A 27,990-nucleotide genomic window follows, 5' to 3' on the forward strand; every position below is an offset into this window, starting at 1 on the left:
TCCTCACTTTAAAATAATGGGGTCAGTAAAGCCCCCCTCATAAGACTGTGATTATGAGGAGTGAGATAAAACTGGAACTCACTCTTCTTTGTCTTGTGATTTAATTTGCTGTACCCCCAAGCTCTTCTTCAGGGCTTTATGGTCAATGGCTGTTCCCCACTGAACAGCGCACCTAGTCCCGGACAATGAATTCACCTTGATTCTCTTCTAATTTTAGATGTATTCTAGGCTGCAAAAGTACTTAAGAGTCTCTCTCCTCCATAAATACTCTCCTCCTGTTCACTCAGGAGTTTCTCAAGCAGTTGGATCGATCCACACAACTGGGTAAAGAGTTGATAATCATTTAATGATTCTAAATTATCAACATTTTTCTTAAGTAAATGTATAAAAACACAATGACAATCCGGTGGGTGGAGTTTTAACCAATATACCCAAATAAAGTGAAAAGCATAGATACTGTGAGGGAAATCATCTGAGGGCAGGAAACTCTCCATCAGATTAGCCAGGATCAAGTCTTGCAAAGGCTTTAGCTTTTCCTCACTTCTTCCCTTCTATTTCTGAACTAGCAGTTTCTCTAAAGCCACCAGGAATTTTCATACTATCTATTCCAGTGATAGTAGGATTCCTTTCCCAGAATAGAGAAGGAAGAAACGTTTGATAGTCAGTTATATATCAAGTATCTATAAATTGGGAATAGCTAGTTAGAAAAGGGTCTGAATCCTGTTACATAGCCAGTCACCAGTGAATTAAGAGTAACTCATAGGACTAGACTTCCAGGAAAAGAATAATAGTCATAATGTTTGTTTAATATTTTCTGCAACTTATGTAGAAGAAACCCAGCTGACGTATATAGTGTTAAAGACCTTTCAAAAGGATAAGGTAAAAAATGTAAAGGTAATATGACTGATATAAAATTATGAACATTATAAAGAATATTAAACTGTATAACCAACCACATGAGTCAGATAAGTCAACTGATTGTAAACAAGGAAAAGCTATCATACCTTTTGATTGTCATTATATAATACAACCTACTAGATTGTTAATAATTTTTAGTATGATATTGAATGTAAAAATTTAATTTCATCAACTGGAAAATCTCAATATACCATTTTCAAAGACAAACCTTAATTAATAGACATTAATTTTAAAGTCAATTTATCTTTACTAATTTAAAACTTTTTTTTATCCCAGAGCAATCTCACAATATATCAAAATATCCACATTATAGAAATGATGTCTTCTTATTTACATATCAAAATATCCAATCTTTTCTTTTGCAAACTTTGATTTTACCTGACGCAATTTCTAGTTCTATTCCTCTTCTGGGAAATTTGAGAAATGTGAACAGAATGTAAAACAATATAATAATAGAAAAGGAACAAGGATAGAAATAACTTTAAGGAAAGCCAGTTTTGCCATACTGCCTAGGTGAAAAGAAATTTCATTTGGAAAACCCGTGCAAGTGTCGTCAATATTTTAAACGCAAACAAGTCATAGTTTATAAGAAATATTACAAGAAAGAAAACTAAATATAGGGAACATATACATATTTCAGAATAACTCTAAGTCTGCCTTAACATCTTTGCAAAACAAAATTACACGTAATGCTGAATCTAAAGAAATTTTGGGCGGTTAGGTGAATAATTCAAATGAGTCTAGATATTAGGCATTATCTCAAAACATCTGGGGCATGACTGAATTTTTTTATACTTAACCTGGTATGTAAGCGTGGAGATAGATAGCCTGACAGTTAGTTTCTGAAAATGACTTAAACTAAAATGCAAAGTGGATCTTCCCTGTACAGGGCTATATATACATAGCATAAAATGAGACTAAAAATACAGAAATGGTGAGGTTTTGATAAGCTGGTGCTAAGAGTCCAAATATTTTAAAAGTTCTTTTTCAGTTACTTGAAACAACACGTCTATTTGCTAATTTCGTTTAATTGAATCAGCCCCCACATAAGAAACCATCAACTCAATTAAACTGAACTAAATCTGTATTACTGCAAACTTCTTAATGAATAAAGTGCTTTTAGGATTTAATATTGGAGGCCAGATCGTATGCAATTTCAAGACATCTCACGATTTCAGTCAAATTCTTTAGTTTGCCTCTCGACGTCCTTTATCGCCTGCTTCTTTCCATATATACCTCCCATAATTTTCCTTTGTATACCCTTCACTGAAGCCCATTCAGACCACTCACTCTGAATCCCTATAGTTTGGCTTTTTTTCTCCTGAGCTCTAGCCAAGCCTCTTCTTACCAGTTTTGTTATACCCTCCTCTGACCCTGTCACTTTCTCATATCTAAATTATACTCATCCAGAAAGGCTCAGCTCAGATAGAACCTGCTTCATACATTTTCCTCATCTTTACAATCAGAAGTGAACTTCTATACTTAGACTCTCATAGCACATAATTTTTGTCTTTTATGGCAATTGTCACTTTCTATCTTTAATTGTACTTGTTACATTCATGTGGTTATTGGAAACAGAACCTACCTATGTTAGCTCCATGGTAGCCTTCTTAAAAGCTTAGTCCTGGGACTATGCTTAAGCAATATTTAATAAACTGATAGTAAAATTATAATAATGATAACATATTAATAATTCTTTCCTTTAACCAAACAACTTAAAACATCTGAGTGATTTAGTAGATTTCTCATTTTTAATCCAGTTCTGTTGATACAAATCAAAAAAACCTCATCAAAGATACCACAATATAGTTTTTTAACCCCACTTTCCTTGTCAATGAAATTTTGGGTAACCTATTTTTGGCAGCTTTTAAAATCAGAGATTCAACTTTAATCTGTCATACTGTATATAAAAATGTGATCACTCAACCAGATGTTCTGTTATCCCAATTCCCTCAAAACTGGTTTGACTGAAATATTTAATGATAATACATGAAACATGGGAGAGCATAGACTTGTGAATTAAAAAAGTTCATATCAGACCATGAATATTATATATATATTTCTAAATTGAAGTGACAAAATCATTTGTACGATAACATTCCATGGGAGGCACTAGATGGCGCTAATACAGACACTAGCACTTAGGCTGATTGCACCTCTTGGTTCACAGACAGATGGTGAGCTTCAGTTTATATTTCAGTGTAATGTCTCTCTATGTTCTTGTAGAAAATATTATTTTAAAACATTAAAACTAAGTATGACTTTCCATAATTTTATGATTTCAAAATTAACAATGAAAAAATATTCTATCTGCTTTTTCCAAATCTTGAAATCAGAATTTCAGAAATCCTGTATTATGCACCTGTGTATTACATATGAAAATATTTATTTTACATTAGAATTGAGATTTATTTAATAATGAAAAACATTTTTGGAGCCATTTTCTTAAAGAGTTACATTTTGGGGGGCCTACCTTTTTGAATTTTTATTTGTACTATTAAGTACCAACCAGAAAAAAGAATGTATCATATAAATATGAGATGGAATAAGTCCACTCCTACAAAGAGGGTCCCTATATGCTAGAAGAATAAATACTAGCGTGCTGAATAATTTTGTGACTCAGTTATTGAGAGGGCATTTCAGGTAAACGAATTTTATTTTCAGTGAGGCAATTCAATCTGTTTTAAATTATTCTTTGACCTCTTCATTTTCTGCAGCTGCCTTAATTCTAAGGTGGTTAGAAAACATTTTGTTTTATTACTCCTCTGTGGCTAACCTTAATTAAACCTGGTAGTGTCTCTTTGACTGAACATCTGTCTTCAATTAGTTTGCTCTGTTGATTTTTCCCCTCTACTATATATACATACTTTAAAAATGCAGAACTATCACTGTGCCTACCACACGATGGCAGCACCATGAGCAAAGTCTCGGATCAGAATTGTAGATGATTTTATAATTGTGGAATCACGGAAATTAAAAGCTGGTAAGGACTCTAAAGATAACCTGTTCCAGAACCATCATCTTGCTTATAGAAAAACTAAGTCCTGGAAAGTTTTAAGTGACTTGTTCCAGGTCACAAATCAAAATTGAAAAGTGCTCATCCACTTTTCTATCATACTGAATTGTCTCAAAATTAAGAGAGGTTACCTACCTTAGAATTCAGTGCTTGGAATGTATGAAGCCTCACTTCCATTGGTTTTATATCTTTGGTCTCGCTCAAAGGTATTTCCAAATATTTCAGGAGTAATTTATTATGTAGGTAACCTGTAATTTCCCAAATTACTTGGCTGATGCAGTATTAGTATTATCTTCATAGATACAATGTATAGGATTTTAGGATCAACTGCTTGAAATTAAGAGAAAACAATCAATAATTCTTTTGTTTATTCCAATAGTATAATGATGGAACTGAAATAACTACCTGGCTATTTTAGAAATTATATACTTATAGCATGCTTTTTTTTTTTTGGTTCTTTAGCTAGTTTAACTTTAATTTAGCTGGTATTAACTTTAGTGACCTTTTCTACTTTATCTCCTTTACCTTTCATTCTATTTATCTATCTACCTTTTATTATTGCTGTTGTTTTAGTTGTTATATTTACTAAAGAGACTTTGCAGTTTTATCTCATTTGTTGATTGGATTTGGATGTAGCCCTGAAAAATGTCAACTTTTAATTTCCACTGTTACCAGCACTGTTGGTAGTTTTCCCCTTGAATTACGTGCAATAACATTTTTAGGTTTTCTACTATCATCCAGGGGTATTAAGAAGGGGTGTTGCATCTTACAAGGACTTTAGAAATTTAATATACTATTTTCTGAATTTACTTCAGTATATTCATTATCCAATTTGGAAAAATTTAATAGAAGACACTAGAAAAATGGCATAGGTAGCTTCAATACAACTATTTGTAGGAATGTTCACATACCTCCAAATTACAAGTTTTCACAAATAAAAGTATTTAAAATAGACAACTCTGATTTCTACAATATATCAGTCATTTGTAAACCCCTAGGTGGGGTCAGTGAAAGGAAGGATGTCACTGAAATACTTTTTAAATGAAAAATTATTGGTGATTATATTACCTCTCTCCCAGGGTCGCTGAGGATGAAATTAACACTAACACTTGGCTTGGTCACTCAGAAAAAATAATTACATATATCAGAAAGTTACAACAAACTTATAAAAATCAAAATATGTCCCTCAAGATATTCCATATTACTCACATAGTAGCTTCTTTCAGAGAGGGAGAGGAAGATGCGATGCCTCTATTTTCTATGTCGTGGGAAAGGTGGTAAAGCTTTAAATCATGTTTGCACTCTTCCCTCTCCATCCACGTTGGCCTTACAACTGACTTTTTCAAGACATTTTAATAATCAGTTCAATCTTTTTTGATCTAATGCATCACTATTTTGCAGGTGTCTCCCATTCACGCCCTAGCTTTATGGATAATAGGATCAATGATCACTTTAGGGAACAAAAGTAATAGCATATAACTTCAATACAACACGTGTTTGAAATGAGAGTAAAGTTAGCTTAATATCATGGTAGAGAAGGTTTTTTTCTTACATAAATACAATATGTGATGGCTCAGTGTACTATAGTTCTTGCATTTATGCTATAATGTCGCCTTTTAAGTGTGTCTTCCTTTCTAAAGGTGTTTTTGGTTCAGAACTTATTTTGGAAGAAGACACTTCAAATAAATACAGTTTAAGTGGGGACCAAAATTTCAGAGTAAATAATGGAGTTTGATTAAGACATCACAAAGATAGTAAATTCATTTTATCTTTAATAAGTTTAGTTTATAATTCTAGCTATGTCCAAATAAATAGAATGAACAAAGAGTTTATCAAGGACCAAGTTTTGGTTTTGTGCTAAAAAAATGCTAACACAATTAAGATCTTTACCTTTAAATAACACAGTAAAAATCTTTACCTTTAAAAGATTAAGAGTAAGGAGAAGTACATTTGACAGAAAAAAATCTTCAAGATCTACATCAATTTTTCAAGGGCAACTCAATTTTTCAATATTTATTTCATTCTCCTTTGAAACTGAAATATTCTCTCTCACAGTTTGCTTGCAAAACAAGTGGTCCTGTTTGAGTGAAAGTAATTATAAAAATAGTTTTGAAAAATGTTCTTATATAATCCTGAAACTGATCACCTAGATCATGAATACTAAGATAACAAGGGTGTTACCTTTAAACGGAATCCAAATAATTTGATTTATATAAAAATCCTGCCCAAAGGAGACATTTCCAGTGTAAACAAATACAAATTAATAATAGCATACTGATTTACATGGCTAATGCTACAACGAACACTGAGTATTATTTTTCATATCATTCAAATGTAGTCAGTGGCCATAAAGTAAAGAGGAATTTGGACAATTATTTGGTAAACACCTGTCCATTCCCATGGAATACAACGTCTCTAATTAATTTCATTAATATTCCTACCTTCTCCAAATAGAAAATTTTCAAACACTTTCTCTCCTCCTATACTTGGTTATATCCCAGTGAACTGTAAAGATTATGAGAGAGAACCAGACCAGAACAAATAACAAAATAATTCTATTTTCACATATTTCTAAACATGATGGTGTCTGTGCATATAAACTTAAGTCAATGACTAACTGCAACGTTCTACTTCAATTTCAGTTGAAGATAGACAAAAGTCATGCTTTTGTCAGTCTTCAAATTTTCCCCACATATCTTTAATCCGTTATTTGATAAATATTACTAGGATGGGATATTTATGGGGACAGTGATTTTTGTCTATTGTGTCCACTGCAGAATCACTAACACTTTGAAGAGTTTCTGAAACATACTATTCATTAAAAAAACTGTGTGTATGAATGTGAATAAATGATGAGCAACTAATAGGGGTAATTCAGATAATATTTTCTGTAAATGATAAATATTTTCAGAATTCCCCTTTTAGCTTTAATTATTTAAAAACACAATAAATTATATGTTTGAAATTAAGGATCAAGGATTAAGTAAGAGGTAAGAAGCTTAACATTTCCTCAAATTTGAATCAAAGTGATGATCTTCAGTGTTTCTACTGTTATTTATGCCAACAATGAATTTGCAAAGTATAGGACCACTACTATAGATAATACAATAGAAGATTAAAGAAACAAATAGTTTATAAATGTTCTTCCAATAAATTTTATCATCAAAATAAGGACACAAATAAAATGTATTCTACCTTTATAATACTCCCTTTCATTCTACCTTAGGCTAGGAACAACTTGATTAAAGTTGACAGACAACTTACCAGTCAAACTGCAAATGTAAATAATGAAAATGGGCATATAATCATAACTTAATCTAAATCATGCCCAATAAAATATTTAAAATAAGAATATAAAATGAAAAATCATTTGTCAATCTTAAGTTATAAATTAACATTAAATAAGAAAAGAAAGTAGGGGTCCCAAAATGCAATACAAGATATAAAAGGCATAAAAAATTTAGAGGCAAATATGATAATTATATCTTGTAAGAAATTTCTAATTATCCAACATCATTGACTATTGATAAAATTATGATTGTACCCAGGTATAGATCAGTGGCTCTTAAATATTTTGGTCTCAAGACCCCTTTTCCAGTCTTAAATATTGTTGAATTTCTTAAAGAACTTCACTTTATGTGAATTATATCTATCAATATTTATCATATTCAAAATTAAGAAAAATTTAACATAAGCAGTTGACAAATACATATTCCATTAGCCATCAGAGCAATGATGTCATGACATCTCATGGAAATGTAGGAAATGTCCACTGCACACTAAGGAAGGAATGAGAGTAAAAAAGGCAAATAACATCTTAAGAGTCTTAAGAATTTTTTGACCTTGTGGAGTCCTGAAAAGGTCTCTGGGACACCTAGGGATCAATGGACACACTTTGAGAATCACTGGTCTACATCTACAGTGATGAAAATGAAGTATGAACTGTGAAAATGAAAAAAAAAAAAAGAAATAATTAGCACCAACCTTTTTTGACAATCATCTTAAACCAGTATATATATGACAATCATTCTATGGTGTCTTTTATTTTTTATTTTCTGCACTAAAAAAATCAAGTTCTAACGCCTTACTTGAAAAGATTTATTATTATTATCATCACCCTTTGAATTTCTCTAAGCTTCTTCAGAATTTGTTTCACCCAGAACTTCACAACTCTAGAATTATAAGGTCTGAGTTAAATATTATGTGTATCATAAAAATTTGCTTGTCTGTTCTATTTTTGCCTAAAAAACCCACAAAAAACTATATTACACAGAAATCCAGAGTAAATAATGAAATTTGGCAGGCATGAACAATGCAAATTCTTCCCCAAACGGCTTCTCTCCACATAGTCTCTTCAATTTTCCTGTACATTAATACTTGGATGGAGCCAAAGTAGTTATTTACTTTAAAAATGTCAGTAGCAATAAGAATGCTTTACAAGAAACTAAAAGTATATATAGAAAGTATAAATATATCCATATAGAAAGAAATTTGAATTGTGTAGTATAAAAATTACATTTTCTCTCTCTCTAGATTCCGACCTCATTTTACCTAAAGAGTCAGATAAAAATATAATGTGACCAGTATGTATAACTGAATCACTTTGCTGTATACCAGAAACGAACACAACACTGTAAATCAACTATACTTCAAAGATTTTTTTAAATAAAAATAAAAGCTGTAAGATCTCTGAAAAAAAATAATGTGATCTACAGAACTTAAAATAATGTGGTTTTTAGTTTCAAATGTCTTAATGAGGAAAAGTAATTTTGCTTCTGTGTTCTTTTAAGAATAAAGGAGAAGTAGAAATTTTATTCCATTGTCTTTCTTATGTTTAGAAATAGGGACTTACCTCCTGACACTTTCTCTAATTTTTTTTTTTTTGGCTGCACTTTGAGGCTTGTGGGATCTTAGCTTCCGAACCAGGGATTGAACCCGGGCCCCTGGCAGTTGAGAGTGTGGAGTCATAACCACTGGACCACCAGGGAATTCCTACCTCCTGATTTTCATCAAACATTTTCCTCTTAAAAACTTATCTGTTCTTGTTTGATTTGTATTATTAATATTTTGATTAGTTTCTGTTCAAATGATCATTTAATTAATTTTATCTTTCAGTATTTTAAAACACATTGAGGTATAAAGCTATGGTTCTAGCTGCATTATTTCTCTTTATACATCTGAAAACCGTAATACCCCAATCAAAATACTGCGGAAATGTTTTCCTTAGAAATCCGAAAGTTTTGTCACCTCAATGATTAAAATATATATTTACAGACTCAACAAAGTAACAAAACAAAAAGGCTATTTTTCACGGTCTGACTCATTATACATAAAGATTCCTTTCATCCTATCCCGTCCCCATATGTCCCCCTCCCTCCCAAAGATTATCTTGCACAACAGAGAATGGGTGAAATATCATGATTTTACATAATGTAGTACATTCTGATGAAAAGTGGGAAAAAAAATCAAGCAATTCATGGATAGATATCTGGAATTAGGCAATGTTTTTAAGTAGCTACCTACTAGCCTTCGGCATTACTCCGCCTCTCCCCAGGTGGCACTTCACCCAGTTCCAGGATCCTTCCTACCCAGGCGATAACGTTCCCAGCCCCAAGCTCAGATTGCACCCTCTGTCCATGGTCCCGCAGTGTCCCCATCAGCCTTCTCACGCTCCATGCTTCTCATTTCTTTCCTCCATCAGCATTTACTTGCCTGTCTCATTTGCTTTGGGTCCTGCTCTCTGCTGGTAATTTGGTAAATTAACTTTTTAAAAATAAATTTGTTTAAACCTGAAATACAATAATTTGCAATCAAAAAATAAGTTTAAGTTTGTTAAAGACATGTCATAAATAGCATTTAAGGCACTTTGACATGTTAAAAGTTAGGCCTTTCTCTTCTCGGATCATGTATTAATAGTCCCGCTCAATCATATAGGCCCCTGGTTAGATCACGTGACAAAGGCACACTGCAGTATGAACCAGTAATTCCTTACGTGGATGGCTTGACACACTCATGGCTACTACTAGAAAAGAACAAAAGTATCCATTGATGATACGTCAGTGAATTCACCTTTGGGAGGAAAGGTGCATAAACAAGAGAGAGTGTCATATGTTCAGAGCTATATATTTACTGTCTGTGCCTCTGCATGTGAGGCAGAGATATTTCTGGCAATGAATATTAAATGACTATAGAAAGAGTTGAAAATGCATAACCAATCTTTCTAAGAAAATACGGAAACTCCTAAAAACCCAAAACTTTAGAAGAACACTTTGATTTTCAGAGACAACAAAGAAATACAACCCTTGCCCCCAGAGAAATAGGCAGAAAACTTTGAAAGCTGAAATCCAATTTGATTCTCTCAGATTTTTGCTGGCTATTTGCTGTGTTCACATCATTACAGTTTGTTTTCTTTCTATTTTAAACTATCCAAAGTTTCCTTTTTAAAGCTTTGCTGCCTTTCTTTTCTTTGCACAAACACACTGAAATGAGGAATGTTAAGTCTGTTTTTATTAACCTCTTACACACATTCCAGAAGACTTCACCTCCAAATGATCTCATTCTGATTTCTTTCCCTTTTGAACCCTCTCCTTTCCAGAAACAGAGAACGCCAAATTCCTTCTGATCAAAAGTAATCATCTGCTTCCGGTCCGAAGAGAATGGACCACTGATCAGCTACTGCCTTTGTAACCAACACTTCTCTCCACTCCCAGTGCCCGCCCTGTTTCCCAACCCAGCCACCCATACCACTTGCCCAAGACAGCAGCTCTCACAGAGAGATGGCTTAGTCAGAGTTCACCACGGGAATATGGATAGGAAACTCTTCTTTGACAGGTGCCGCAAAGGAGCCTTACGGAAAGTGGAGTTTCCAGCAGCGGTCTGTGGAAGTAGCTTCAGGACCTTCTCCTACAATTCGGCCACAACAAGGGACCTTCAGTCATAGTTCCTCACACAACTCAGTCAATGATTCATCTTCTTACTAACCTCTCCAAGCTCTCATCTTACTGCCCAGGGTGGAGGGATACTTCTATCCATCCTGTATGAGTGTTTCTAAACTTAAAGCTTACCTAAAATCTCAGCATCAAACAAAAACAGCTCAGGAATTTAAAAATGCCCTTTATATATATATATAAAATGTAATATATTCCATAGCAACTAAATTAATTTTCAAGGTTGTAAAAATACTTCAATTTGTTTTAGTTTGGGTATGGTTTTAAAAAACAACCTATTTTGAAACTCTTTTCCCTGGCTGGCATTACCTCCTAAAACAGCCGGGCCTATATCCCACCAAACCAACTGGCTTGGAAAAAAACATTTCCAGGGATTTCTAAATACAAATGGAGAGTTGTTTAGGTATCAGGAGGATCTGGCACAATCTGTCTAAATCCTGTCCTTCAGGTTTCCTAGCATGCAACTAAACCCTGGAGGGAGAGAAAAAGTTCCTCCTTTCTTACTACTCCATAATTCTTACCTGACCCATATTTTCTGCTACTTCAAGCAGAAACCTGCTGAAAAACTCACCAAAAATAAAAAATAATAATAAATTTATATATATATATATATATATATATATATATATATGAAAAGCTCTTTAGGGACAATTTCGTCACCCTTGATAGCAATGACTGCAGATGTACACACAGCCTCCTCTACAGAGCCTGCTTACTGCTGCACTCGGCTTGTGCAGTGGGAGGGTTTTACTTCCCTGGTTTGTGGCAGCTTAATTATCAGCCTTCAGAAAAGAGGATCAAGTAGGTAGACCAAGTCTAAATTGTATTCCGCCATAATTTCTAGCAACCTCTAATCACTTGTAAGGACTGGAGTGTAAATAGCAAATAAGTAAATGACAATTGTTTTTAGTGAAATCAGGAGAGTTTGATTTCAAAGGAGCCAATGTATTTAAAAAGCAAAGGCTTATTAGGTGCGGTCATAAACAAGGGTTAGATTGCCAATTCTGACAATTTCCAGGTACGTGTTCTTCACCAGTCATGCTGCCACACGCACACCCCGACTCTCTGATGGCTCACTCAGAAAACAGAAATGAAAATATCTGCAACGAATCCCTCACCCACTAGGTGCGACAAAATGAGAAAATGGGTGATGAAACACTTTGCACAATGTGAAGAACTATTCTAAATGTATGAGAATATCCATTAGAGCATTATTCAAAGAAAGGGAGTTAAATGCATTTTGCTGCAAATTTTAAGACCCACATCTAGGAAAACCAGGACAAACTATCATAGGAATACTTAAATCATGATAATTAAAAATAGAGTGAAATAAGAGAAGCATTTGACTACTGTGACATTTACAATTATTAAATATTTGCGGTAAGAAAATGAAGTAAGAAATCAACTGAACTTATTTGATGGAAAAAAAGGTGAGAGGCGGAATTTTAAGTACTCTTGGACAGTACTAGTAAGGGTAACTAGAAAAGGGAAACTGCTGTGGTGATAGTCTATAAACTGGGCTGAGTAAATGCACATTCACAATTATCTTAGTATTTAAGCTGTTTCCTTAATTGCCTGCTAATTCAAGGAACATCACAGTGGTTTGGCCTTTGTACTGCCACATACATCCTCCATTGCTCCTAAATGTCTGACTAGTTGGGACAAGAGCATATTAAATTTTAAAAATTTCTGAGAATACAGAGAAATGCAATAGGAGAGTACAAGTCTTAATTTTAGTTTGTGGAAAGTACAGAATCATAGAATCAAGTGTTTTACGGCTGGAAGGGACTTAAGGGGGCAAACACCGCTATAGTTCTTTTTTAATCCTTTCTTTGATATATGTTTTTGAATTAAAATTAAATTTAAATTTGAATTACAATGAAGATAATTTTATAATCACCCTGGTTTGATCCCTGTCACTGGCAGTGAGTGGCATTCTTTCTTGGGGAAAATTCCACAAATTGTTGGTGTCAAGTTAGGGACAGATATTAACTTGCTTTCCTTCCTAACAAAGCCATGGAATCAAGTCTAGGTGCCTGTCCGGAGCAAGACTCATTGGATTTGTCTTCCTTTATCCAGAAAGCTGAGAAGGTTGTGAAGTAGATCAGACGTGCAAGAAAGGAAGAGTGGAAGCATTGCCTAGAGTAGCCCAAACCCATTATTTATTTACATGTTTATGTAAGCTCTGGTACTTTTATTTGGTAATAACTCCCCCATCTATCTTATGTTTCCGACATGAAACTTTGTCCTGCAACTCAATATTCTATCATTATAGCTTGCAGTAGCAACGAAGCAGTAACTTTAAATTCTCTGTTGCAAGGAATCAAATGAGAAAGCAAAAACTGACACACTCATTTTAAGCTGCATCATATAACAATGGCTCAGAACCCAGTGGTTTATGAATGAAATAAAGATACTTTATTTATTACACAGGCACTTGGATATTCACATGCCCAACACATCTGATACACTTGACAACTACGGAAACATGAGTGGAAAAAATGTGCTCGTAGGATCAAGAAAGAACTTTCACCATGTAAAGGTGAATGAGTGCATTAACAATTTTTTCCTTTACTTTCCTCTAAGATTTCCAAAATCCACTGAATTTTTTTAAAAAGTTACACTTGAAATAATATTCAACAAAAACTGATCTACATTCCAACTGGTATGCTAACTCGAATTGTGAGCAGTTTAAACTTTTATCACAGTGCAACATATTTATAGTCATGCTTGAACAGATTATGTTAGTAGCATGCGTTCCATTCTGCAATATGAATACTGTTAATCTATTTCCCAACAAAAGTCAAAAGATGCCCAGTGCATAGAAAAATACAAATCACTGTAGTCAATATATTATGGGACTCATCTTGGGACTTACACAGTGATGATGAAGTCCTGAAATGCCATGCCCACAAAAGCACATTAAAAAGTGGATAAACATACTTTATCAGACAATCTCTAGAAATTAAAAGATGAGGGCTTTAAATTTAGGGGATGTTCTTGCTGTGTGCTTTGAATAGCGCCTTTCTGCTCACCTCCTTCTGGCTTGACTGGTCCATCAGACATCACCTTCCTGAGGGCTAGCTGGCTTTGGTCTTGGTTGCCATTAGCTGGTGGAGGCAGATTATCAGACTGAGTTCTTTGAATGGGGAGGACTCCTGCTATGCTGTGTCTGTGCTGCTTCCTGGCATGATTAGACTGACCGCTTTTATGTGCTGCTGTGGTAGTGTGGGTGAAATGGAAACCCAGAGTATGTATCCTCAGATGGAACCAGCTTGAATGTTATTCATGCAAACAGAAGTGATCTTTTGCTCTATCGAAGGAAGTTGTGTTTTCAAATGCCAAAATGACACCACATGCACAGCACTAAAGGGGGTTAAAACTGGCTGTTTCTTTGGAAATGATGACTTTGGGAGACGGGGAGAACATTCATCTATCTCCATTGTTTGCCTGATGCCTCTTGGAAGTAACAGTGCCCCTACATTTTTAAAGTGTCTGTACTCACTAAGTTCTTATATAATTCTATCAATTGAAATTACAGCAGTTAAGATGGGTGAATTGTTACGCTTTAATTGATATCTTGGCTTCCAAATGATTTCCAGTGGTTAGAAAGAAGAATAACGCTATAAATTCTCTTGTATCATATACAAAGTGTGATCCAACAGAATGGATCCCACTGTGCTCCTCAATGAGGTAACATGGCCTCATCGAATATGCTTAGACATATATTAATACTACATACTTTTTTGAGAATATAGGAAACATTATTTTCTTTACAGATTTTTTTTTCTCCAAAAGACAACAAAGTTTCTCACGTGGAAAGCCTCATTATTTCACATGCATAATTTATTAAAAATTTTAAGCGTAAAATGTTTTTTCCATTTCCCCTAGGTTCTAGAACTTGACTGTTGGTTACATGACTCTTCTGCCTAAAATTCTTTAGTGTTTTTCAGAGGTGAGACTCTCATTGCTAATCGGCTCAAAATGCTTACGTGTGTGCCTTTTTTTGGTGTAATGCCCGGAAAACTGGCAGCCACTTGTGCTTGTAATTCCTGTATTCTAAAGGATATTTAAGTGCACACAAAAAGGACACACAACATAGTTTTGCCTGCACACATCACAGACACAGCTACCAAATACTATGAGCCAGGTTGGATGGATGGTGGAGACAAAGGAGAAACAGCCAGTTTTATTTCGTTCTATGTAAAGTAAAACAAAAAAGAACTAAATGAGAGACAGCATATTTACGTATCGATACTGTTCCTACACAGACAAAGGGACAGAGAACAGAGGGAGCAGGGAAAGCACAAAACAAAGCAAATGGGGAAGGACAGCAGGAAAGAAAGGCAACAGATGAACATTAAGCTGCCATGCTGAGGAATTTATTTGCGTCTTTTACTTGGTTGAAGGCGGAGTTGTTGCACGGCGGCTTCGGCAGCGGCTATAGCAGCCCCTGCATCTTCCAAGTGGGTCTGAGTGACGCTGGTTTTGCTTTGACTGCGAGATGGTCCATGAGAGCGGAGATGGCCTTCGGATGAGGATTTCGAGCTACCGGGACTACTATGGGATTTCTCAATGGTGGGAACCTGCATGTCTGGTTACAAAAGGGTAAAACATGAGTTAAATTTGCTCCAGCGTTCCTCCCGTCAAGCTGGGTCCCACATAATTGGAAACCGTCTAAGATTTAAGTTAACTCTGTTTCTTTTTTGGCGCGTTTATGCAACTGCTCACCATACAGCGATGTGATTGAACATTTGGGAGACAATTTTGGGGAGGAAAGGCAAGAGGATGATAATCTTGAGAAGAGAGGTTTGAGAAGAGGAATAAATACATTCTAAGTAGTCTCATATAAGTGAATATATTAACTTATAGTTTCACCAAGCAACTCTGCTAATTCTAGTAGGGACCAGGTAAGAAACAATAGGCTGACACTGCCGCAGGAGGAGTTTTAAGTAAAATTCCTGGAGGAAGGTGTGTGAGTCACCGGGATACATGGAAGTGGGGACTGTATTATATCATCATCTCAGGTGATCTTAGAGAATGTATATATAAGATCACACATTTACTGTGGTAGTCATAGAGAGAGAGGTCTTTACACCAATCATCTTCCAGAATGTTAATTAGTGCAGAGTTGGTCTGGCTAAGTGGAATCCAGAAATGATCTATACAACTCATAAGTAATCTACAGCACTTATTGTAGTCAGTGGTTTACTGTATTAACTCAGTGGCCTCCTGGACACGACCTCAGTTTTTCATCTCCTAGAACACTTGCATTTCCAATCCAAATTGCAAAGAACCACTTTTCAATTTGCTGTACTTCCTGAGAAGAGGCGAAAAGGAAGGAATACTCAGATCCAATATAAAAATTTTTATTTAATATTTATAAATAGCTCAGCATATCCTGGAAAGATACTACATGGTTCTCTCATACAGGCAGTTAACTCATTTTATGATGAAGATTACTGTTGTGCTGTAGGATAACTGGTTAATGAACCTCCCAAAGGAAAAGCTCATTCCAATGGGAAAGCTGTGCATATTGCCAAACCCAATGTATGATGCTGCAATTAAAAAATAATAGTAGTAGTTAAAAAAAAATCATAGAATTAGTTTGAACGCACCACTTAGGAAAGGTTTAAGTAATTTTCAGCATACCAATTGTTTTGATGACATGAGGAAAATGTTTTTGATATAATTAAAAAGCAGAATGCAAAACTGTTTATGTCCATATATTACATATATGATTTATGAGTAAGAATATACATATGAAAAAATAGGGATTTAAACAGAAGAAACATGCATAAATGGTAATGATGATTATGTCTAGTCAATGAACTGTTGAGGATTTTTATGTTTTCTTTATGAAATACCCCAACGTATTTTATAAAGTCATATTAACCTAGATTTTGAGAGCTGAAAAAGACCCAATAGCTCATATAACCCAACCTCCTCTATTTTATAGGTTGAAAAACAGAGAACCAGAGAGGTGAAGATCACAAAGGCATCAACCTAATTAAGGGCTGATCTGAGACTAAAGCCCCTTTCTCCTGATTCCACATCCACTACTCTTTGCATGATATTATATTAAATATTTCCCAATACCTTTCAAAAGATATTAAATATACAGGCACTCATATTCAAGAATATACTGAGTGAACAAAAAGACAAAAGCTTTTTTCTACTTGAAATATCTCCTACCCTTGGATGGGTCAGGGAAGATACCATGGCTTCTGCTTTTGATGACAGACGGCTTTGGGGACTGCTGGCTGCTTTGACTGGAATGGGACTTGCCATGATCAATGCTTTCAGTCTGTTCTTTGAGAGGATACCACCTAGGCGTGTTATCGAGGTGAGATGTGCTAGATAAATCAATCAATACCTGGAAAAAAGTGCAATAAGTGAATAAAATTTATGGATTAAGCTGTAATTCATTTGTTGTTTTTTTTCTGTGATCTGAAACTTATTCAAGGACATAAGTCAAAGGATATAGTATAACCTTTAGGATGATGAGGTCTTCCTCATTTTTCTTCACCCATGATACTGAGAATGTCTTGTGCATACCAGATGCTGTATAAACGTTTGGTTAAATTGAACTGTATGACATCTCTGACTATTAATTAAATTATTTGGAGATGATGCAAAAAGGTAGAGTCACAGGTCAATCTCTTTATGAAATAAAGTCTTCTTTTGTTAAATGGACACACGATATTCTTAAACTGGGCTAGTGTTTTTTGCAGATTGTTTGATTTTAGTTACAAGAGGGACAAAATGAAAAAGAATGGCTAATCTTCAATTACCAACTTATTCCCTGTATTTTAAAACATACTTTGGTTCACATTTGAAACAGAGATATTACCAACAGTTTACAATAAGAAAGTGCTGTGTCATGGTTTAATTGGCAACATTTTTTCTTAGTGGTACATAAACAATGGTGCATTTTACAGTAGTTGGCATCTTATATTTGAGCAGATATTAAAAAATAAAACCACACAATGGATATATGCTTTAGGTTCATGTGAACAATAAATTATAAGGACTTCAATAAATCAGCTTTTTAAAATAGGACAATAAATCAGATATAACCGTACTCTAGAGTAGTCCTGTCTAAGACCAAGATTAGTCCAAGTGGCTATACCACATGGAGCCTGTAGGTGAAGTGCAAATGATCTAGTTTTGATGGGAAAAAGGTACAGAGTGTAGGAGCCAAACAAGACATCATGTCACCTAGACTACTCAACTGTTTTCTATTGTCTCTATCAAAAGGATATTGTATTTTCTAGGTGTTATATATTTTTGGAGATTTATTTTTTTAACATTAATTCATAACTTCTGCTTTAAGCAAAGATCACTAAACAAAATATGTATTTTTGGAATATGATAGATGAAAAATATCACAGAATCTGACCATCCTGCCACATTTCATAATTAGGTTACATTCCTTGTGAATTTATAAAAATTGTTTTTACTGTTTTCTCCTACTTCTAGTTTTGCTTCTTAAAATATTTTGAGATGTTTTGTGGGACACTTAAAAGACGTATGTAAAATGTCACATCAAGTCATTCATACGTGCAATGAGGAATAGCAATTAAATAAACTGAAAATGCATTTGAAAAAAATCCAGCTCATTTATAATATAATAAATTTATCTCCAATCTTTTACATAATCATTTGGATTCACAGCATGACTATATAACTTTCTATCAAAACAATTAATGTTTCATCTTGCAAACTAATTAGAAAATACATCAACTGGTAAAGTGAAAATTATTTCTCTAGTTGCTATTCATCTATTCAGTCATTTGTAAATAAATTCTATCCACCAAAGAATTTTATCCAGAAATAGTTATCTTATACACTTAAGAAATATGCTTTCCAGAAAGATTTAATTGATGGTTTATAATGAAGCAAATAAAAAAAAGGAAACCATAGGCTCACCTCACCAAGGAAATCATTGGAAGAAAATCTATCGTAATCCCAGACTGTCACCTCCAGTGTTTTCTTCTTGAGCTACAGTTCAAATCAAAATGTCATTAACCTCATTTCTCATCATAAATTTTCATTATACTCGTATAATAGACTCATTTATATTTTCATTCCTTGAACTCTTTCCACTTATGCAAAAATACTTTAAGTTTATATAAAACTGTATACTTACATTCAATATTATGTAAACTGTCAATCATTTTGTGGTCCAACCAAGTATTTGATCACAAGATACCTCACTATTTTGCAAAAAAAAGGGTGACTTTTACTTATTTCCTGTTATTCTACCCCTGCCCATTATTAAAAGTACCAAGCAGAATCTATATATACTCTTTAAATACATGAAATTCATAGGTTGCAAAAATGTCTAGGTTATTCAAAGTATTCGGGTTATAGTTTTTTGTTTCAGTAAATTGCCAAAACACATTAGTAGCACTGTCTTATTTCTGCAGGTGAACTTAACTTATTTTAAATTCAAGAACCCAGATTACAATTTATATGCAGCTTCAATTTCATAGTCAAATTAGAAATCTTCCAAAGGATAAATCAGAAACCTCATTTTGAAAGACAACTCATTTGTAAATTGTCTCCATGGATGTCTTCTTCCTAGTCTATTTGTATTCTTTTCTCTCTGAATTCATCTTTATAAACCATCAGCTATTTTCTATTATTGATACAAAGTTATGACATGAAGATTTTCAGAAACACATCGATGCACTTTTGCTTAGAGTCATCTATTTGTTGCGATAATCCTTTACACTAGTCTTCTTCACGCTTTCCTCTGCACAGTTTAGTTGCACAATGCCAGATCCGTAGGAAGCCTCAATTTAGAAAAGAGATGATCCCTAAATTGTTGCCAGGAGGGGTAATTCATTTCAGTGCATCTGAATCTTATTTTTTCTTTGTTTATGAAAGTCAAAATACAGCTAGCTGGAAAATATTTTCCCTCAAAATATGATAAATAGAGCCCAGTCTATTGAAATATTTTATTTTGAAATAATCAGTGGAAAATGTCCCACTAGTCTTATTCATTTTATTTTTTAGCTGTTTTGTGAAAATGTGCACATTTTCTTTCACTGTATCTTCGAATTGCACCCAGTTCCTTTTACTGGCTCTATTTCTTGCATGTATTTTACTTAATTTTTTTTGTTTGTATGGAAAAATTGATATGAATAACAATCTTTCAGTAATTCTATCATCACTATTTTTATATTAGCCTGAACCTGTCATATAGAAAATAATCATTGCATACCTGTTCCATGGAGATACTTTTATAAATTACTGTTTGATTCCACTCAGGATTAAGACTTTTCTGAACATATTTAGTCCTTCTCTTGTACTCAGCACTGAATTGGAAAAAGAGAAAGAATTATCCTGATTATTTACCTTGACCGATGACTTCATAGTCAACCTGAAGGGCACGCCGACTTTTAAAGGTATTTTGTTTTGAATCACTATGTAATCATCTCATCATCCTCACGTCTTAAACTGTATTTTAAGTTGAATGCACAATGACAATTCAAAAATATCTCGGATGCCTTTAGTTTTATTTTCCGTAAGGTATTTTTTTTTTTAAAGAAAAGCTTTTAGGTGTTCTAACTAGAATACAATTTTAGAAATCTTAATCTCTCCTGAATGTGTGAGATAATTACATGAACTATACAGTAACGTCAATATCTTCTTGTCCCATAAATAATAATTGGATATTTAACTTTCCAATAGTTTTGCAACTGATCATGTCAGCAAAGCCAAATGGTCTTTCAATTCATTTTCTTCTGTAAAAAGCTGAAATAACTACACTGACTGAGGAAAGGATGAAAAATGGCTGTTGCTATAGGTGAGATTCCATGAACATTTGTTACCTTATGTTTATAGTAGATTTTGACACTCTTGGTAAAGTAGAATACTTAATCTAGTTATGAAACAATCTTAATTAAATACAAATTCTTGGTTTATGTCAATAGCTTATGTTACAAATGATGAACCAAATCAAAACTTTTCCTCATGCATTATAACTTGGGGCAGTTTCAGTTTATCCTTGACTCCTCCACACCCTCTGATCACCAGTTAGAAGCTTATTATCTTACACGTTTAAGCATAACTTACTTTCAAAACTTATTCTAATTAAGTCTGACAAAACATTTATAACTGGCATCAACCAGCTAATGGGGTTGGAATTATTGCTATTTGCTATGAGCCAATGGTGCCCACAAAGACAAAGCTTTTCTCTAACACTCACTGGCTTTTTCCAAATTTTCTGCCTAGAAAACAAACCTATTTGTTTGGGGTCCATTCACGTGCCTGGACTTCATAAACTGCCTTACCCTAAAGGTACTGCATCCTGACCCTGGATCTGTAGTTCTATTCCCAACTGCTGTCAGCAGACTAACTCTTGTTATTTTCCTGGTCTCAAGCATCGCCAAATCCTGGAATACCTACTATTGTTCCCCAGATGCTAATTTACTTATTCATCCTAGATAAAACTATCCTAGATAAAACTAAAGAATCAAGCTCCAGTTCACCACTCACTTTTAGAGATGGGTCTACAGCCAAGTATCTTTTTTTCTCCCTCTGGCTCTATTCTCTTTCTTATCAGACATACACAAGGGCAATAATTTCCAACGTTGACTGCATATTAGGATCACTTTGGGATCTGAGTTCCCAGGGTGGTAGGTGGGGCAACTAGCACGGCACCCTCATCCCCCTGCCCTTCACCCACAAGGAGAGTCTTATTTAACGGGTCTGGGGTGAGGCTAGAGCATCAGAATTTAAAAAGTGATCTAGGTAAATCTAAAGTATTGCCAAGATTGAGAACCACTGAGAACCACTGAGCTCACGTCTCCTAAGACCTCACATTTCAGCCACTGTGAACTGAATCCAATTTAAGAAATGAAGCAGCACTATTCTCATTTGTAACCAACCTATCTGAATGTACAGAACAAGAGAGCAGGATTTGACAATTCTTTCATTCAGCAAAAAGTGCAAATAATTCTGGGGAAATGTATAGGCAATGATTCAAAGACACAGGAACTTTCATAGACTGTGAACAGAAAGTATACATTTGTACATATAATTTTTAGGTAAATTGGTCTATGTCTAGTGAAGTTTATGCACTCAAGTACCCAGAAAATTCCACTTTGACTTAATTCCACTTCTACTTTAGAGAAAATCTCCCACACGTACAAAAGGAATTTGTTAAAGAACATTCATTGCAACATTGTTTCTAATAGTGTGTTAATAATATAATAAATAAATATATTATGATATATTTATTCAATGAAATTTAAGTAGCAGTTAAATTAAATGAAATATACCTTCATTTATCAAGATAGATAAATCTTAAAAAAAATCTTGAGCAAATAATTTGCAGAAGAAAACCTATGGTAAGTTATCATGATATAAAGTTAAAATTACATGAAATAATACTGTAAATTATTTATGTCTACTTGTATATATGTATGACAAACATTAATATCATATGACAGCTTGGGAATTATAGATGTTAAACTCTATTTTGTGGTTGTCTCAGGAGGACAGGGGAATGGTTTCAGAGGACTTCAGGGGTACTTGAAATATATTTTTTATTAAAAAAAATCTGAAGCCAATATAGCAAAATGTTACTATTTGACAAAATTGGAGAGCAAGAACACAAGTATTTGTGACAGTATTGTCTATAATTTTCAGTATGTTTAAAATAGTTTATAACAAAATTCAAAACTATTTTAGCAAATTATGTCCCTTTATACTTTATGATTTTGATTTTGATTCTTTAAATTAATGAATAAGAAGAATGAAGATGACCACTTTTAAGTTAACAGCCAACTCTGGTTGCTACTTTAGAATTCATGGCTATTCCTGTAGTAGGTATACTAAGAAAAAAACACATTGTGTAGTATGAGCTTTAAAGTTTCTATCTGTTTTGGACTTAATTATCCAAGTGGTGAGACCATGGGAGAAACATATTAGGGATTAAGATTCATAATACAGTGAACAGTGGTAAAATTGTTATTTTTTTCAAATTCTGAAAAATTGAATGCACAAAATTTTAAAATAAGATTGAAGATGGAAATTAATGTCAAATGCAAACTCATGTATTTTTACTAAAATTCTAGATATGTCAGTGTATATTAAAGTAGCCTGAACTTTTGAAATGTCTTCAAAAAGATGTATTAGTTAACATATTTTAATTTATAATATTAATAATTGTTATATTTCACATGCATACTTTAGTCATTTTTTCACCCATATGTAGCAAAATTATTGAATGCCAACTCTGCACCAGGAATTATGCTCTATCAAAATGTACAACTGCAAAACTCTTAATTGTACTGACATACCATTATGTCATGAGAAGCACTTTATAAAGTAAGCACATTGAAATAATAACAGCTAACATTTACGAAACGCCACTTTTTCACAGGCAGAGTTCTAAGTGCTTTTCATGTGTTACATTATTTAATCCTCAAAGCAACTCTATGTGTCCAGTATTATTTATTATCCTATTTTACAGCTGATAAGAACTGAAGCTCAGAGGAATTCAGGCACGTTGGCAAGGTTGCATAGTTATTAATTCATAGGACCAGGTTTCAAACACAGGGAAACTAATTTCTTGCTCTGAAACATGAGCTATATGAACTCAGTTGATTAGGCCCATCATAACATTTCTTAATTGCATATTTCATTAGCTGAAGTGTCTAGTTTGTCTTCTTTATTTTACAGTCAAAAACTGTACACTTCAAATTAAATATATGTTTTATATATATAACATAAATTATTTATAGCGTGTGTATATATACACATATAGAAAATGAGGACAGCTTTAGAGTTGCCTAGGGAAATATTGAATGGTATATCCTAAGACCAAGAGAGTGCTGTGGAACAACTAGGGATAATTATTATTAAAATTTACTTTTGCTCAGATACACTCACATATAACCCCAATTAGTCGGGAAAAATCTAGATGTTCACTTTACTAGGTTATCTTGATCTTACTAATAAGTTTGAATCTCTAGTTCTCTCAAGACTCAAGGTCTGTGTCCTTTAGGGTTAACGAGGGTAAACACACCTTTCTCCTGATCCTGCCTCTACCAGCCCTGGTTGACCTGTGTAAATGCCAATGAGATCTCTTTGCAATTTTTTCACACTTGAATTTCCTGACACGCAGAGATGGCCACATAAAGCTCTTCCTTCAAGAACCCTTGTTTGATGGCTACCATGTACTGACCATCTTGGACATGATGTCAACGGGCTGTGTTCCCACTTTACACAATTGAAAACTCCACAGTTCTCATCTCCATATCAAAATCTGTGGATTTACAAGTTGAAGGTGGCCAGGTAAGCAGAGGGATTCTTGAATGTGAGCAGAAATCCAGGCTGAGAAATAAGTGGAGCTCCTTTTCCTTTCCTACCATGTCTGTTAAACACACTGCAATCCCTCATGGGAAGACTGCAATAATGACATTATTTTAGGACAATTAAGCCATATGTAATAATCAGAGAAGTTTTTTAATAAGGGAAAATAAAAAGTCAATTAATCAAGATGGAACATGGTGTTTATCAAACAAAAATCTAGGGACTTCCCCGGTGGTCCAGTGGTTAAGACTTTGCCTTCCAACGCAGGAGACGTGGGTTCAATCCCTGGTTGGGGAACTAAGATCCCACATGCCGTGGGGTGCAGCCAAAAACTTAAAAAAAAAAAATCTAAACCTTTATTTCCTTAAAGTTTTGACTGATTTCTTTTTTCTTTCTCTTTTTCATTATTGGACAATCGTTTTCTCATAGGTAGATATGATTTTAAGGCTGGCAGAAAAAGGTATTTAAAATTCAATTACCCTCTCCTAAATCAGAAGAAAAAAAAGTTCTCTGAGTTTCTCTGTAAAAAAAAATTGAGAAAGAAGAATGGAATATAATGGCTTATTTGTTCTTAACTTTCACTGAATTATCTAAAGTACTGAAGGTCTTCATTTCTTTTGTTTTTTCTTGATTGGAAAAACTACATATAAATTTCTTTATTGAAAAAATATATAATGAGTCCAATAAAGATATATATATATATTTGTGTGTGTGTGTGTGTGTAGTTTTTTTCAAAATTACTCCTCTGAGGATGTTGCCTTTAATTTAGAAAGAAGCACAGAGCATATCCCATTTTATAAGCTCTGTTTCTCTGTGTGCAGTAGTGCATTTATGGGCTGTCACTTGATTGTCCTCCGTGCTCCCTGAAGTCTGACACGATGGCTGTGTTCTCAATTCCAACAGAGTCTGGAGCAGTCTGCGCTAAATAAATGGTTTTTGGATGGATCTTTAAAACATGTTTGTACTTCTCTTTTTCCTTTAAAATCTATTGAAATAAAATGTTTTGGCCTTCAAATTGTAAATACGTACAACACCTGAATCTGCTTTACATTCTTTCCAGAGGAAATAGTTTGAGATGCTAACAAGGGTGTTTAGAGAAAGTCCAGCCAGGAATTAGGCTTCCAGCTATCATGATAGTAAAAATCAGCTTCAGTCATGGCAAAATCTCATTAGTGTGAAAAAATCTGTACTTTGTCCAACAGTGTAATGAGAGAAAACCACAACGAAATCCTTCAGATATGCTCATTTCCATTTCTTAATTATCCGGGGACAAGTTTTCAGTTCATGGACTCTTCAGGCTATTTCCTTGTCTTTCTTTCACCTCATCTCGGCTGACATTTGGGCTGTCAGAGCTTATGAGTATCTTGATTAAAGGATGGCAAGAGGAAATGAAAGGAGACAAGAAAACTGGACCAGTGAAATTCTTTTAGTTAACAGGACATTTTTTAAAAAAAATTTAAGAATGAAGGATGTATTATACTTATTATTGAAGAAAAGTTGTTTGATTTCCTATATAGTGTTGTTAAATAATTTGGTGTAATTCAGTAGCCCAAGCATTCTGCATTTCGTTTTTGCAGGGTAACTGACCATTGGCTACATGAAGTTTATTATACATGTTTCTAGCCATAATAGCAACTGCCATTTATTGAGAGCTTACTACGTGCCAGACATTATGCTTATCATTTTTGGTGCATTCTCCCTGTGTTTCACAAAAACCCTGGGAGGGGGGGCTATTATGATTCCTAGGTGGAAGAGGAAATAGTTTTAGAGAAACCTCACAGCTTCTAAGTAGCAGGACTGAAATTCAAATCCAAGTTCTTAAGGACTTCGCTCATGGGCCTCCTCAGCCTAATTTACAATGTCAGCACCCCATCAGTATAATTCCTTTCCACACTGACGATTCTCGAAGAGATGATGAAAGTGATTTCAAGATGAAAGATATGATGAGAAAGTGACTCTAGATCTTCTAAATTGTAATCTAATACATCCCAGATTATTTCGGCCATTATTTACATTTACAGAAAACATGTTCTCTTCTAAGTTAAATATAGACAATCATTGTCATTCTGACAATTTCCCCCTGGTTTCTCTGGATAAAAGAGAGAAGCTTCTGAATAAAGTGACTGATAACGTTTGTTCTAAAATGACACTATCTCTTTGAAACAAAACTCATTTCGCGTATCAGTCTGAGAGATCTGGAGATGAGAGAGCCAGTCATAACAAGCAACCTTTCTCAGTATCAAATTTTACTGGTTGCCATAATTATGTGCTTGCAAAGAAATAGGAAGTTTCTGGGCACCCGAAAGGTTGTGCTGACTAATACTATTCTTTGAGATATTTAAATATTTAAGCCTTTACAAATCAGAAACTGCCTCTTTTGGGCAACAGCTTGTCAGGTTTAGTAAAGATGCTGAATTTTAACGTCACAGACAAAAATCCTGTACCACTAATATTCTGGGTGGGACTAAAATTCCCATCACCCTGTTGCTACAGATGGTACAAGATTCACCTCCCCAGTGAAATAACACATTTAATTTATAATGCAATGAGATGTACAAAAAAATGCTTTTGGCTATGTGATAAGAAATATCCTTAGCTGACAATGTAATGATGCCATGTGCTCTAGCAGAAAACAGACAAACCAAGGAGGTTGCTCTTATGCTGTTGCTAACACCCTAGGGCAGGCAGATTATGGCATCCTGTATTACACAGCAATAATTCTGTGGTACAGAAGGTATAAAGGCATGAAAATGTTTCAATATCAGGTCTAAGTGAGGGTAAAAGACCAGACAGCTATCATCTTTAAGATGACATACACACCTAGTACTGGTCATCCAGAAGATCAGTTAATTCCTTCTGGAAAATGACTAGATTTATTTGTTTGGTTGTCATAGAAGACTCAGAAGAATCTGAGCCATAATTTTTGCAAGAGAAGCTAAATGAATTTTAGCAGACAAATTATAAATGAAAACTTTAGCTATATCTAATTTCAAAGTGATAGTTCCTTATTCATACCTTTCTATGTTTTTACTCTTTACTGCTTTTCTGGGCTCCAATGCACATACCTGCTACACATATTTAGTAATAATGTTGTGGTCAGAATAGTCTGCTATTAGCCTAATTCAACTGATACCAACATGTAGAAAAATAAAAATTACAGCCGAAGTTGAATTGCAGGTGAATGTACTTAAAAGGCAAACAAGAGAACTCTAGACATTTCATTGAAGGGTGACACTGAAAGAGAACCAACTCTACCTTGCATTCTGGACAACCATGACTTGACTGCATTGATTCCAAGAGCGAGAATGAAGGATACAGCAGGAAAGTAGGAAAGACAGGAAGAAAAAAGTTAGGAACAGAAATAAGGAAGAAAATGTGAGAATAAAAACTAGAGGAGCTATACCATAATATATTAACAACATGAGGCAGAAAATAATCTTAGAACTAAAGAGAAAATAATACCTCACAAGTGTAGTAAATTCCAAGGTCTTGGCCACTGTAATAATTAAGAGTAATTTAATGAAAGGGCTAGGAATTGAATACGAGTAGCACACTAGCCTGCTCTTTGGTCAAATTCCACCCAGAAGGCATGTTTTGTTTGACAAATGGCATGGGGATAGCTTTAGGTGGAACCTCACTCTTCATTTCACTATAGTTTCAACACTTTCTCTGTTACCTACTCCAGAATGGACTGACATATTCATGCCACCTGCCTGACCTTTCCAGTTATTCAAGTTTGCAATAGTCTAACTGAAACATATCCTGTAACAAATAAAG

General features: G+C 34.2%; 1 protein-coding gene across 1 annotated transcript in view; it reads right to left on the reverse strand.

The window, feature by feature from the left end:
* PCLO (piccolo presynaptic cytomatrix protein) overlaps positions 1-27,990 on the reverse strand; it is a 366,488-nt gene that overhangs the window by 40,404 nt on the left and 298,094 nt on the right. The window contains exons 16-20 of the mRNA XM_065883956.1: positions 27,469-27,495; positions 20,114-20,207; positions 18,814-18,885; positions 17,077-17,257; positions 15,281-15,475 (exon numbers count right to left, since the gene is read on the reverse strand). Coding sequence (XP_065740028.1) covers positions 15,281-15,475; positions 17,077-17,257; positions 18,814-18,885; positions 20,114-20,207; positions 27,469-27,495 — 569 coding nt within the window. The remainder of the gene's footprint in view (positions 1-15,280; positions 15,476-17,076; positions 17,258-18,813; positions 18,886-20,113; positions 20,208-27,468; positions 27,496-27,990) is intronic.

Source organism: Phocoena phocoena, chromosome 9, assembly GCF_963924675.1.
Source record: "Phocoena phocoena chromosome 9, mPhoPho1.1, whole genome shotgun sequence".
In the NCBI taxonomy this organism is placed as follows: domain Eukaryota; kingdom Metazoa; phylum Chordata; class Mammalia; order Artiodactyla; family Phocoenidae; genus Phocoena; species Phocoena phocoena.